The sequence below is a fragment of the Equus caballus genome, chromosome 5 (genome assembly GCF_041296265.1).
Source record: "Equus caballus isolate H_3958 breed thoroughbred chromosome 5, TB-T2T, whole genome shotgun sequence".
Taxonomy (NCBI): Eukaryota; Metazoa; Chordata; class Mammalia; order Perissodactyla; family Equidae; genus Equus; species Equus caballus.
In genome coordinates this window covers 4149269-4162962 of record NC_091688.1, presented here as the reverse complement: position 1 = coordinate 4162962, position 13694 = coordinate 4149269, and the positions used below count along the sequence as shown (strand labels likewise).

Genomic DNA, 13694 nt, shown 5'->3' with positions numbered 1-13694 from the left:
AGAACAACAGGAGAAAATCAAACAAAGTTTAATAACATGTATACATGGGAGAGACCCAGGAAAACTGTCACCAAAATGGCCGAAGCCACCACCTTAAATACTGTCTTTAGCTAAAGACAAAGGAGGATGTTGGAGGCCGAGGTTTGGGATTTCAAAGAGGAGGAAAGCAATTTACAAAGAGATGGAAAAGCAAATGTTTGATAAACAAGTGGTTTGGGGGCCATCTATAGACAATGTGAACCGAGAGACATTTGGTGAACAGCATGTACTGGGTGCTGCTGCCAGATACCTGGCACTGTGCTCCATGCCGGGGTATGGAGATAATGAAACCACTGCCCCTGACCCCAGTGAAAACTAGGGCTGGGAGTGACCCAGACAAATAAGCAAGGGTGACACCATGTAAAGAGGGAGCACGCAGGGTCAGTTCTTGACAGGATGGATCGAACCCAAGTTAAGAAGATCACTATTTCCCAGTGGGCCCTTGGTGGGTGGGGATCAGCTCAGGCTGTTCAAATATAGACAGAAAGTCCAGCTGAGACGGTTGACACAGCCACTCTTTACTAAGGGTTTCCCCCAATACCCCAATGAGGAGGCTTTGCTAATTAAGAGCTGAAACACCCACTGTTATCCTTGAATGTTTCCATTCAGTCGTCCTCACTTCCTCTTGTTGATTTTATAAGACTCTGTGTGCAAAGAATTCAACCAGATATGATTCATTAAGTCAGGCAGTCATTCAATAAATATTTATTGAGTGCATACTCTGTGCATTGGGGATGCAGAGGTGGACAAGATAGACAACATTCCTGCTCTCCTGGAGCTTACATCCTAGCAGGGGAGATAAGCAACAAATAACTAAATAAATATGATTGTTACAGAGCACCATGGTTGCCAGGAAAAAAATAAACAGGATTGTCCACTGGAGACTAATGGAGGAAGCCCTCTTAGAAAGAGTGGCCAGGAAGGCACCTCTGAGGAGTGACATCTGAGTGGAGATCCAGATGGCAGAGAGGTAGCCATGCCCATAGCTGAGGGAAGAGCATTTTGGGCATAGGGAACAGTGAGTGCAAAGACAGACACTGAGGAGAGGTGCCTAAAACTGGAGGGTTTGCAGGCCTCCTTCTCACGCTCTGATGCAGGAGACCACGTTCTAGCCACCTGATTTGTCATGGAGCTATGATAGGGCGTATTGTTATTTCGTATGCCAGCAGCAAGTGGCACAGCAGTTAACAAAAAATATTTTTGATCCTCTTGCAAAAAAATATTATTCATATTCTGAAACTTGCAAAAGGCCCATATTTTGCATTTTAATAGAACATAGAGCCAGAAGAGGTGTCAGAAATCATCTAATTCACCTTCTCATTTTAGATGAGAAAACCAAGGCCCATAAAGGTGAGATGAAAGCTCACAGTCACATGACTTCATAGGGGCAGCGCTGAGACCAGAACTGCAAATCTGGATTGTGTGTGCTCTTTCCGTAAGAGGTTAAGGATAAATATTTGTAATTGGCAGGCACCCAAACTACTTGTATTAATGTTACCGAGCACAAACACAGGTTTGTTTACCCACCGCACAGGATGGGGACAAAATCTGGAAGGCCAGGCTTATGTCAAGGAAAGAGGTTAATTTGGGGTGACGTCAGTGGGGAGACAGGAGTGCACATTCAGAGGAAAGTGTCTACGTGCAGGGAGGGGGTGGCAAGGTAAGGGAACCTGCAGGTGAGTGTCCTTGGTTGTCTGCTTCTGTGATGGATGGTGGATTCCAGCACTGGGAAGCCGAGGAGTTGGGGTCTGGGTAACTTAGTTTCTTGATATTCTCTGGACATCAGTTTTCCTGCAATAAACTTCAAGGACCCGTAATTAGCCAAGACTTCAGTGTGAGGCCACCTGGGTTTTAACAATTTGAAACTTCTATGCGCACTGTGTGAGGGGAAGGTCCATGGTCTGATCTCAACACTAGGTTCACGGATCTGTGAAGCTCAGGGATACGAAGGTTAAAGAAATCGATATTTACCAGGAGTGTAACTAAAGAAGCAGGGAACCGGGATGGGTGCTTTTGGTTTTAACCCCATGTGTGCTGGGGTTACTGTAGGGAAACTGATATCATCGCTGGTATCATTCAGTACTTGTTTTGAAAATGATAAACCTGATTTTCCTCCTCTCTAATTTCTCCCACTTAGTTTCCCAGCTAGCTTGAAGCTGTTCTAAACTCAGCTGTTGAAAAGGAAGCAACGTTGGACTAAGGGTTGTTCTCATTCCCCTTCCCTGAATGTGAAAGCAGTGTGTGTAACACGCTTTGACCACCAGAGGGAACTGCAGGCTCCTATTCAGAGTAGACAGTCTTATTTCTACAGGTGAGTTCTGAGTGGCAAGAGAATCTTGGCTGAAGGTGCGAGGCTGAGTCCGGGGTGAAGGAGAGGCGGGACTGGGGCTCACACACCTGTTGCCCACACCTGCTCCCAGGCCTGGCCCACAGCAGCTGAGTGAAGTTAGCTCATCTCTGTTGATCAACACACCTGGGAGAGCCAGATTCACAAGCTGACCAACTCCTACACCAGGCAGCATTTATAACAACAATTAGGGCAGGGTTTTGAGGCTAGGCCAAAAAGATTAGGACTCACTCTGAGGAAATGTGACCAGAGCTTACGATGATCATGACTGTAGGTCGCATGGTGTGAGCTATTGACCACTTCCCAGACTATGAGAATGGGGGAGGCCCCCCTGAAAGAGTGGAAGACACCAGCTTAGGAAAAGCTACATACATGGGGTGAGGGGGGTAAGTAAGGGCAATAAATTTATGAAACCATTGACTCCAAGCCTGATGACCTACAGATCCCAAGCCAGTTTGGATGAGTTGAAATTCGTGCATGGAATACTGCTAGCAGACCAACAACCCCTGAGCGTCTGTCTGAGAGACTCCCGGGCCAGGAGCAGCGTCTTATAAGTCTTAAACTTTGGGGCTTCTGTCTTCGGCCACTGGGACCCTGGCTGCTCTTTGGTGCGGATAGTGGAGTAAAGAATAAAGAGGAGCATATGTAGAGAATGCAGCATTTCCTCTCAGATGCCAGATAGCCACATCCCAAGGTATTAAAGGAAGGGAGGGTGTGCGCGTGTGAAGAGGCTGGTCCTCTCCTAGTGCTATGACTTACGCAAGTGGCTTAATTTCTTGAAGCCTCTGTTTTTCCATCTGTCAGAACAAACATCGACCAGAGGACCGTTTCGCAATCCGCCAGAGCGGCGGGGTGCAGCGGGAGGAAGGTAGACCGACCGGTCCGGCAGGGGGCGGGGCTGGCCGGGGGCCGCCCCCTCCGTCCCGGCCGCCCATTGGCCCGTCTCGGCAGGCGGAGGCCGGCCAGCGGGCGGGCGCGGGGCCTGCGGGTCCCCGGGCACCGGACTGTCGCCGCAGCCACCGCCATGGCCGGGCGTGTCCGCGGCTCCGCGCGCGCGCTGCTCGCCGCCCTGCTGGCGCCGGCGCTGGTGGCGCTGCTGGTGACGCCGGCGCGGGGCCGGGGCGGCCGGGACCACGGGGACTGGGACGCCGCCGTGCTGCTGCCGCCGCTGCCGCCCCGCGAGGACGCGGCGCGCGTGGCCCGCTTCGTGGCGCACGTCTGCGACTGGGGCGCGCTGGCCACCGTCGCCACGGAGGAGGCGGTGCGCGGCTGGCCCTTCGCCGACGTCCTGTCGCTCAGCGACGGGCCCCCGGGCGCGGGCAGCGGCGTGCCCTACTTGTACCTGAGCCCGCTGCAGCAGGCCGTGAGCCACCTGCAGGTGAGCGCGGCCCGAACCATGCCTCCTCGGCCGGCGGGCAGCTGAGTCCCAGGAATGTCGCCCGCGCCCTGGGCGACGCGCCGGGTGCGAATTCTTTGCCAGCCCTGGAGGACCTCCCTCCCCTGAGTCGTCTCGGAGTGCGGCGTCTCGTTAACTGGGCTCTTATTATTAAAAGTTTTGCAGAACGTACAGATTGGGGGGTAGTTAGTTAAGCGCTTGGTGTCCGTGGCTTCGGGGTTTCTCTTTCTTAATCCTTCATTTCTTACTCCTCCTTCTGAATTAATTTTCCCCTCCTCAGCAAGAAGGTAATATACAGGGTGGTGGACGATGACAGTGCTTTTTGCCGTCGTTAGGCCTCCTGTGCACGTGAGTTTCCTCTGCGGGGAGCAGAACTGAGGGGAGGTCATCTCCTCCTCACCCTTCGCCCTCCTTTTGGGGCAGGCTGCCCTCCTTTTGGGGCAGGTTCGGGTTTACAACTCGCTGGTGGAACCCCTGCTGTCCCAAGAGAGGGGTCACAGACAGAGCTTGGGAGGCGAGAGCCATGCAGTGCGCCAACAGAGCCTGATTTGGTGGAGGGTCGTTGGAGAAAGATCCCAGCTTTGAGGTTAACTGGGAAAGTACAACATTGTGGATAAAGATGAAAGAAACTGATACTTGATTAAGCATCTGTGGTGGGCCAGGCCGCCCTTCACCTTCCAGATGTCTTCCATTCATCCCTAAATAACCCCTGAGGTGGGTGTTACTGCAGAAGCACCTGTGGCTTAGGAAGGTTAAGGAACTTGCCCAGAGCCCATGGCCAAACTGGATTTCACCCCAGGTCCAGTTGCCTTTGAACTGAATATGTCCCACAGACCAGTTTCCTTTGGCCCACACAGAGTTCTGTGTTGTTTTTAATAAATTAGTTACCAACCTTTGAAAACTGAGATTTCAATTAAAACCCTAAATGTCTAACTTCTTGAAAAATTGGAAGATCTGTGGCTCTGGAGGCCTGCATTTGCTGAGCAAAAACAGAAGCAGCTGCCTCCTTTAGCCAAGGCACATACACAGTACAGTCGCCTGGGAAGACCTACAAATGCTATGCCAACGGGCCGGCCCGGTGGTACAGCGGTTAAGTGCCCATGTTCTGCTTTGGCAGCCCGGGGTTCAGGGGTTCGGATCCTGGGTGTGGACATGGCAGTGCTTGGCAAGCCATGCTGTGGTAGGCGTCCCACATATGAAGTAGAGGAAGATGGGCACAGATGTTAGCTCAGGGCCAGGCTTCCTCAGAAAAAAGAGGAAGATTGGCAGTAGTTAACTCAGGGCTAATCTTCCTAAAAAAAAAAAAAAAAAAAAGGCAATGCCAAGGCACTTTATTAAAAACGCATTCAATAAAAAACAACCCCCAACTGCCGGAATCCCTCCTTGAGGCTTCTAATGGGGGGGTGGGGGGGGGGATTGAGAACCACTTCCATACAACGATTATATTTAATTTAAACTTGTGCCCATATTATTATCCCCACTGTAGGAATGAGGAAACTAAGACTCAGGTGCAGGGACTCAGCTGTGGCTAGCCAGCTCATGGCTGTCAGGTAGAACTCCAGCCCAGGTCCTTGACATCTCTAGAAAGAGGCAGTGGTAAGGAACCTACCCAGGACTTGTAGTTTCCATGATGGCATCGAAAAGGCTTGGCCACATCAGAATTAGTCTGACTGATTCCATCAATCAACCAGTCAAGGTTGGTTAATACCGTCCACTTTTTCTCCTCCTTCTGACCTGTGTCTTTTCCCTGTCTGCCCCTGTCCACCCTGCCCACCAGATTTACATGAACAAAATGCCACTCAGCATTGCCCTCTGCCTGAAACCTTTAACAGCATCCACTGCTTACAGCTGCGTAAGATTCACCCGGGGTGTTTGTTTAAAATGCAGGTACCTGGGTTGGTAGTGGAGCCAGAAATCAGCATTTTAACGAGCTCTCCAGGCGGCTGTTCTTGGAAAGCCCTGACGGACGCCAGCCTACAAAGTAGTCTTGACTCCTGAGCTTGGAGTTGAGTTACCCTAACTCTGCCCTCCTCCTCCCTCCCCTCAGAAAGCCTCTCTTTCAAGCACGTTGGGTTTCTCACTACTCACAGTCCTGTCTTAGACTTTCCCCTATACAACCTATAGTTGTATATACAACTATAATACAACCTCCCACTCCTGTCCTGATTCTGAATATCTTGTAAGGCTCCCGTAGTTTCCACATCACTCCAGGCTATGCTGACAGCTCCTAACACCGAGCTTCGAATACATTTAACTGTACCACTCACTTGGCAGTTAGTTATGCACTGCCTTTTGACCTCTTCTCTGTCTTTGTTTTGTGTTAAGTTTTGTTTATGTCTGACTTTTCAATCAGGTTATAAACTCAGAGAAGGGAGAGACCTTAGCTGAATCCCACTCTCCCTTTTTTTTTTAGTCTTCTGTAGACGCTTTGCCTAATAGTTTATAGACAGCAAATATTTGGCTAAAGGATTTCAAGGAGATCTCTTTATGGCACTATTTTGATGGGTCACTGTGAAAGGGCAAAATTTCCCACACAAGACATTTGGAGTTTAAAGTGCTCAATGCAACGTGTGGATTTTGCTGTAATCTGTCAACGGTGCCTTTTATGGAGCTGATTTCTGAATAAGAAAGAATGAGAAATTTTGCTTGCTTCACTGTTTGAGTCCAACAATTCTTCTCTTGTTGCTGGAGCAGGAGTGAGCTACTTCTCCCATTTTGAAATCACATGACAATTTCTGCTAGCATAAGATAACCAAGAAGCATGAGTCAGCTATTTCTTGCTTAAATTGTACAATTAGCCAGTTGAGCAACTGTGGTATTTTTATGCGCTACTTCCACATTAGAGTCTAACCTTTACATCTTTCAGTGAAGGCCATAGCCCAGCCTTGTGTTTGGGTGGTACTATAATTATATTTCCTCTGGTGAATATGGGACAAATTAAGAATTTAAGGGGAAAAAAGTGTTAAAAATAATTCTTACTGAGTCAGTTCATTTTAAATATGACCCCTCCCCCACTTTTGGAGAGAGGGTCAGGATCAGTCTTTCGTCCAAGTAGTGATTTTCCTGAGTGGAAGGTGGTGGTTTGTAATTCATTGTGTGACGGAAGAATGGTCAAGCTCTGGGGACGGTGTGTATGCAGCTGGTGAAATGTATTAGCTCTCCAGAGACAATGTTTCACATGAGAGGGTCTTCGTTTTCTCTCTACAGGAGAATCCGCATGCTACACTGACCATGTCTTTGGCACAGACTGACTTCTGCAGGAAACATGGATATGATCCCCAGAGTCCCCTCTGTGCTCACATAATACTGGCAGGAACTGTTACCAAGGTAAATGGTGATCCCACAGGAGCAGAGGCTGGTGTTAGAAGAGCATCATATTATCAACAACGAAGGAAGAGAGATTTTGAGAATAACATAAAATTGATTTATGCTTGAGATACAGAGGTGGAATACGTTCTAGTGTATAATTTCATGAAAACTCAATGTTTTAATCAGTTGCTTTCATTTAAGTGTTCAGTAAGATATCTATGAGGAAAATGAACTCTTTTTTTTGAGGAAGATTAGCCCTGAGCTAACATCTGCCAGTCCTCCTCTTTTTGCTGAGGAAGACTGGCTCTGAGTGAACATCCATGCCCATCTTCCTCTACTTTATATGTGGGATGCCTGCCACAGCATGGCTTGCCAAGTGGTGCCACGTCTGTACCCGGGATCCAAACTGGCATACCCCGGGCCGCCGAAGCAGAGCGTGCGCACTTAACCGCTGTGCCACCGGGCTGGCCCCAGAATGAGCTATTTTTTGAAGGCACACAGATGTAACAGCTGTGAAGTGTCTGTATAAGGAACGTCTGCTCAGGCAAAGCTCACCGCTCCCCGCCTTGTTTTAGGCTGTGGGGTATTTCCCGTGTTTGGCTTCCTCGCCTCTGTATGTGGACAGTGGCTGAGAGCCGAGAGCGTCCTAGGGAGACTAGAAGGAAAGTGTCCGGTCTAAATTCTGGAAGTTCGTTTAGACAGTTCGGATGAGTGCAGGAGGGAGGAGGTTCAGTAAAACCATGGGCAGGGCAGAGGGCAAGGTTTCACGAGCACTGATCTCACTGCAGGCCAGCAGATGTGGTTTCTGACCTTGTCAATCGTGAATGCTCAGACAAGTTTTATTCATGGTCTGGAAGGTCTGTGTGGACACATCTCTCGCTGAGTGTCCACGGCAGGAGAAAGGAGGACGGGCGGCAAGTGCTCCTGATTTCCATGGTGCTTCTGAAGACTTCCTTCCGTTGTGTGCACGCATCTGCGTCTTTCACGTGTGCTGGTTATGGGATAAATGTGCCAATGTTATATGGCGTAAGCACCAGTAACATTTTATTATAGTATCTTGTGCCAAAATTACTGTGCAACGATGAAAATTGGTACCGACGGTTTCCCACTTCATTACGTCTGTTATCATTCACATTTGAAATCTTCATTGTTCTCTGCATTTCTTCCAGCTTCCTTTCTTTGCTCTTGAAACCTTAAGTTTGAGATCAGGATTTATAGTAGATCTTAAAAGTTCTCCTCACAAGAAAAAAAATAGAGAATTTTTAACTGATGTGATGGATGTTAACTAAACTTATTCTGGTAATGATTTCATAATGTATACACATATCAAATCATTATGTTGTGCACCAAAAATTAATACAATGTTTTATGTCAATTATATTTCAATTTTTTAAGGAATAAAAATTTTAAATCAACATTTATAATTGTATAAACTCTTTAGGATTTGAGAAAACAAAACGTCACTGCCGTGAGAATGTTTATCTTACATATGTCCTTTAGGTGAATGAAACAGAAGTGGACTTTGCAAAGCGTTCATTATTCATTCGACACCCTGAGATGAAAACCTGGCCTTCCAGCCATAATTGGTTCTTCGCTAAGTTGAACATAACCAATATCTGGGTCCTGGACTTCTTTGGGGGACCAAAAATAGTGACGCCTGAAGAATATTACAACGTCACATTTCAGTAAGTATTTACGCGTCTTCCACCTTTCTAATATTCCAGCCCTTGGTTGTCCTCAACCTTCTTAAGCAAAGGGGGTCTTAACCATTGCATGCACTGTGGGCCCCTTTGGCAGGCTGGTAATGCCTACAACCACCCTCAGAATAACATTTTTTAAATGCACGAAATACATAGGATTACAAAGGAGACCAGCTATATTGAAATACATTGATAAAAATATTTTTTTAATGTGTGGTCTAGTAATATGTCGGCTTTTTAACGCACACGTTGAATGCTAAGGTCTAGTGGTGAGTGTATAGCTTTACTTTCAGAGTAGTGAGGACTGAAAACAGTATTGTAAGAGATCTTTGATGACTTCTTGTGATATGAAAGCATCCACAGTTTCTCTATTTCTGTTGGTGACAGTCACAGTGCTATCACAGCTTTGGTGTATTGCCTACATTCATCATTGAAGGAAATGATAAATTTCAGTTAGAGCTAAATGAAAAGGAAAACGTTTTCTTCCATCACAGACCCCCTGAACTCTATCTGCAGGCTTGGACGCCAGGTTGAGGTCCTGTGTTGAGACTTTGCTTGTGGGGCCCTGGATGGAGCCCAGTTCTGCCCCATGATGGCATTTTCTCACGAGAATCAGTCTTGGTTGCTTCTGGACTATGAATGATCCACAGCTGAGTCTGAGCATGTGGCCCCATCCCCTTCAGCCCCCAGCCCTGTGAGTGCCTGTGGGGCTGTGTGGCTTATCCCACCAGGAAGTGGACACATGGAGGGGGGCGGTTGACACCGGTGGGGCCAATGGGAGAGAATGAAGGAGGACAGAACTGGGAAAAGGACAGGGAAGAAGGATGTCTTCCGATGCCTTGCAAGAAGGTCAGGGTTGAAGTGAAGGAGTACAGGGACTGGTGCTTTTCCCGGTGACACAGGTAACTGGCCTCTCTGACATCCTCGAGGCTGAGCCGGCGGTGGTAACAACACTGACAGCAGCATTGGGTGTTGCTGGCTGGCTGGCTGCTACACTGGGTGCTTTACACGTGTTAACTCCTTGAATTCTCTCCACACCCGTCCCACTTAGGGGATGATTTTCCTTGTGTGTAGGACTGAGAGCTGATGAACAGAAAAGTGAGAAACTTGCCTGAAGTCAGGCAGCCAGTGAGGGATGGTGCTGGGATCCAAATTCTGGCGTCCTGGCCCCAGAGCCTTCACCTGGCTTGTTACCATGACGATCTGCCCCCCCAATCCCCCCCCCCCATTACCCCACTGGCAGCCGGGGGCCTTCTGATCCAGTGTCGTTTATAATGTGCTTCCTGCTTGTAACGACCGACTGCTGTTTGTGGAGCTTAGGGCGCTGATGCTCAGCTAGACTTATAGGCTGTAGCTCCTTTTAGGGCTTAAATTCTTAGCATTTATTTATCGTCTTATTCTATTGTAGGACAGTTCCATGTTGAACTATTGACTCCCCACCAGGACTCTAAATTTCTTCACAGCAAAGTTCAGGTTTTGTGTTTATTTTTTATCCTGAACGTGGCCTAGTTCAGTGCATGGCATAGAGCAGCTGTTTAGTAAATACTGGCTACTTGTACAGCAGATAATTTGAGACAAAGGTTCTCAACTTCTTGTTTGAGTAAAGAATCCAGCAGTCCTGGTGTTCATTTTGCTGCTGTGCATGCAGGAGAGAGGCGTGGGCCAGTCATTGTCTCTGGGCTGGCAGGGCCACCTTCCTTTATGGGAATGTGGAAGTAGCAATTACAACGTTATGACTGGGCAGCAAATTATCAAGGAGGATGGCCAGTATGATGACAAGCCCGCTGTCGGAGGTGAAAGTTCACTTTCACGGGACGTGACAATCTCTGACGTATAGTTTCTCTGTATAAATAACATGCCCAAGGGCAATGCTTACTTTAATAGCAAAGTAAAAATTCCCATAAGTCTCCATGCTGAATAAGTGAATAAAATAGATAAATTTGAGGCTCCCACTTTATTACACAGACGAGTGAGCCTTTTCTGCAGCTCAGAGATAAGAGGGAGCATTTTCTCCTTGTCCACTGTGTGACCCCTTCTGAGGCAGGACTCCAGAATCCCAGGAACGGGCAGTGCCTTCAGGCTGATGTTTCTGAGCACGGGCCTCTGCGTGCTACCTGTCTGTTTCAGAGGCCAGGAGTGGGCCCCCACCATCCCACCCCGCGATGGGCCGCCAGAGCTGTGTAATAGCCCGTGCAGTGTCACAATGGTGTCTGAGAGGGCTGAGGCCTGTACGTTCTTGGGGAGTGCTCCCAGGGGCCTCACAAGCATTCTGGGGCTTCCCCAAATGGCAGCCACCTTGCCCCGCCCACCCAGGTTAGATCCGGAAGATGGTCTTTCTACAGATGCCATAAAGCCTCTGCATCCACTCAGATGGGGTCTGTTCAGAAGCTTCAACACAAGTGCTGCTTGGTAGGGGTCCTGTGGGGCCAGCTGAATGTGGTTCACCTCACTGGACTGTTGGGTCAAGACCCCACAAACATATTTGCATGCTGAGTGGCAGGTTAAAATGTTTACGTGGAGAATTTGCTGACATCCTTGAGTAAACAGTTCTCCTAAGTGTGAGCAGCTGCCTCCTATCGCTGTGGGGTCTGAGCAGCAGAGTGTTTGCACCAGGCCTCGTCTCTTCTGCGGTGCCCACGTGTTGCCTAGCAAGGACAGAGGTGACGAGAGGTCACGGATTACAAACTTGCTCCGTCTCCTTTACCTGGAGAAGGATTTCCTGATAGCTGGGGTCAAGGGCACCTGCCCAGCTGGACTCAGGGTGGTCAGGCACTGGCTAACTGCTGCTCTTTTGCCCTAAAGCTCAGGACCCCGTCTGCTCTCAGCAGCTTTTGTCCTTTAAACCTTCGGATAGCCCTGAATGAGATAACCACAGCAGCATTTACTAAAGTGTCAGCGCCATGCTTGGAGAGGAGGGGTGCTGGCCAAAATGAAGATTCCTAGGCCCAGCCCTAAACCTGTTGATCCCAGAACTCAGGAATCTGCATTTAACCACTCGGGTGATCCTTCAGTACATTAAAGTGGCTGAAATTAACTCAAAATCTTAAACTTTTAGATCAGAAGTTTCTCTAGTCTTTCCCTAGAATGAATTTACTTTTAAGATTTGTCAGCCGAGTTGAATGAACTAATTCTTTCTCCTCTCTCTTCCCTTCTCTAGGTGAAGCAGAATATGGAGAATTTAACCACATGTGTGAGGTTGCTTGGGGTGGCTCATCAGACTTGAAGGGCTTAATGTTTCTCTCTGGAAGGATCCTGGAAGATTAGCCACTTGTCTTTCACATGCTGGTTTGTTTGCTTGCTTGCTTCTTTACAGGAATAGGTGGCCCTGTTACTGGATTTCTTGGAAGATGTGGTTGCTAGATATTTTGTTCATATTTTGAAGCCATTTTCTTAGAGACATGTCTTTTATTATGATCAAAGAAATTCTGTCCCATCGATTCCGAATAGTTTCCCAGCGGTGCTCCTTGAAGAGGGGCAGGCCCCAGGCTGGACTGCCCGCTGGCATTTGAAGGTGCTTGAGGGTGTGTATGGGTCCCTGGAAGCCACTGTCCTGGGGGAGGGCGTCGCTCACCCCGGCTGCCCTGAGCCTGCAAAGGGGTGGGCTCCTGTTGTAAGTGCCCGAATAAATCTTGCCAAGACATGAAACCCAAATGGGGCTGCCTACTTGTGGCCCATTCACATCTGACAGTCCTGGGTATTGTTGATCCAACACAGGGCAAAACTATTAAAGAACTTTGTTTCTTTTTTTTAAGTTTTCAAATCTGGGGCAATAATTACCTAGAATAAAAAAAAGTTCATGAAACTTTTCCTGAATTTGATTTCCCCACCTAAGTGGAGACTGTATAATTTGTTTCTTCCACCCAAACACACAATCATACACACGTACACATTATTATTATTCTTTTGCCCCAAAATGGGATTGCAAAAGAAAAAGAAGGCAGGAGGGTGTTCTGTGTGTAAGTTGTTTCTCGTTCTTTGATAAGCAGAGTTAACCCAGACATGCGTCACCTCAGCTGGAGTCAAACGCCGCCCCCCCCCCCCCCATGGCTGTGTTAATAATGCTGCCTCAGCAGTGACCTAGGCTTCCTCAACTGCTCTGAGTCCCTAAATTGCTCCTAACGCTGTGACTACTTAAATCAGGTGATCAAAGGGAAGGTAACATGACATTTTTTTAAAAAAAATCACATTTCTTCAGAAGAGAAGAAACTATTCAGTTTTACTACTGACATGCTTGATTTCAGAAGGTGAGCTTCCTTGTAAAGAGGTGTTGTGAATCAAGCCGCTGAGTCTTCAAATGGCTAAGAGAAAGGAAGTTGAATATGAATCATGAATCATGCTTGTAACTATAAAATGAACTTACCTGGAATCCAGCAAACAGCTTGTGTTTAAGAAAAATGATTTATGTCAAACTTGGTAAAATGGGTTCAGTATTTAAAGCACCAATAATTAAAAGCATTATTTTAATGAAACGTGTTGGATTTATTTTCTTAAATGTAGATGTTAATGTTTATTACACTTCGTTTCCTTGTCTATGGTCAGAACCCTTTTGTGTTATTTTAGCCTGCTCATAAATCAACCACTGACTGCTTCAAAGCTTGAAGTGAATATCTCGACTCTTTCCTATTGGTAAGCAGCTCATTATGTCCCCAAATTTGGGGGCTGGCCAGAATGCAGCCTTCATAAGGGTCTCACCCCAGGGCCTGGGTTGCCAAGGTGCCTTGTGATAGAATGAGCTGGAGGGTGTCTGTCTGGTTTTCTCCCTTTACTCACTTATTGCGAGTTTTGTCTCCATCTTTTGGTGCCCTATAAAAACATATCTATATTCAGGTAAGATCCCATTATCACAGGGGAAAGTTACCCAGTTTTTCTCAGCAGGCGCTGCAGATTCCTTTTAATTCAGTGT

At 47.6% G+C, this 13694-nt stretch overlaps 1 protein-coding gene across 2 annotated transcripts; it reads left to right on the top strand.

Annotated features, from left to right (window-relative positions):
* The first annotated feature begins 3333 nt into the window (after nt 1-3333).
* CREG1 (cellular repressor of E1A stimulated genes 1) lies at nt 3334-13260 on the top strand. Of its 2 annotated transcripts, XM_023640485.2 has the most exons (4): nt 3334-3764; nt 6990-7109; nt 8592-8776; nt 11949-13260. In XM_023640485.2, exons 1-4 carry the CDS (start codon nt 3411-3413, stop codon nt 11950-11952), a joined length of 663 nt encoding a protein of 220 aa, XP_023496253.1. In that variant the 5' UTR covers nt 3334-3410; the 3' UTR covers nt 11953-13260. The 2 variants fall into 2 exon arrangements, with proteins under 2 accessions (XP_023496253.1, XP_023496254.1); XM_023640486.2 differs by lacking the exon at nt 11949-13260 and having other exon boundaries at nt 3352-3764; nt 8592-8780.
* The last annotated feature ends 434 nt before the right edge of the window (nt 13261-13694 follow it).

Coding starts and splice junctions, on each gene's coding strand:
- CREG1 (XM_023640485.2), top strand. CDS start 3,411: ATGGCCGGGCGTGTCCGCGGCTCCGCGCGCGCGCTGCTCGCCGCCCTG. Junction 3,765..6,989: donor AGGCCGTGAGCCACCTGCAG/GTGAGCGCGGCC, acceptor TTCTCTCTACAG/GAGAATCCGCATGCTACACT. Junction 7,110..8,591: donor TGGCAGGAACTGTTACCAAG/GTAAATGGTGAT, acceptor TATGTCCTTTAG/GTGAATGAAACAGAAGTGGA.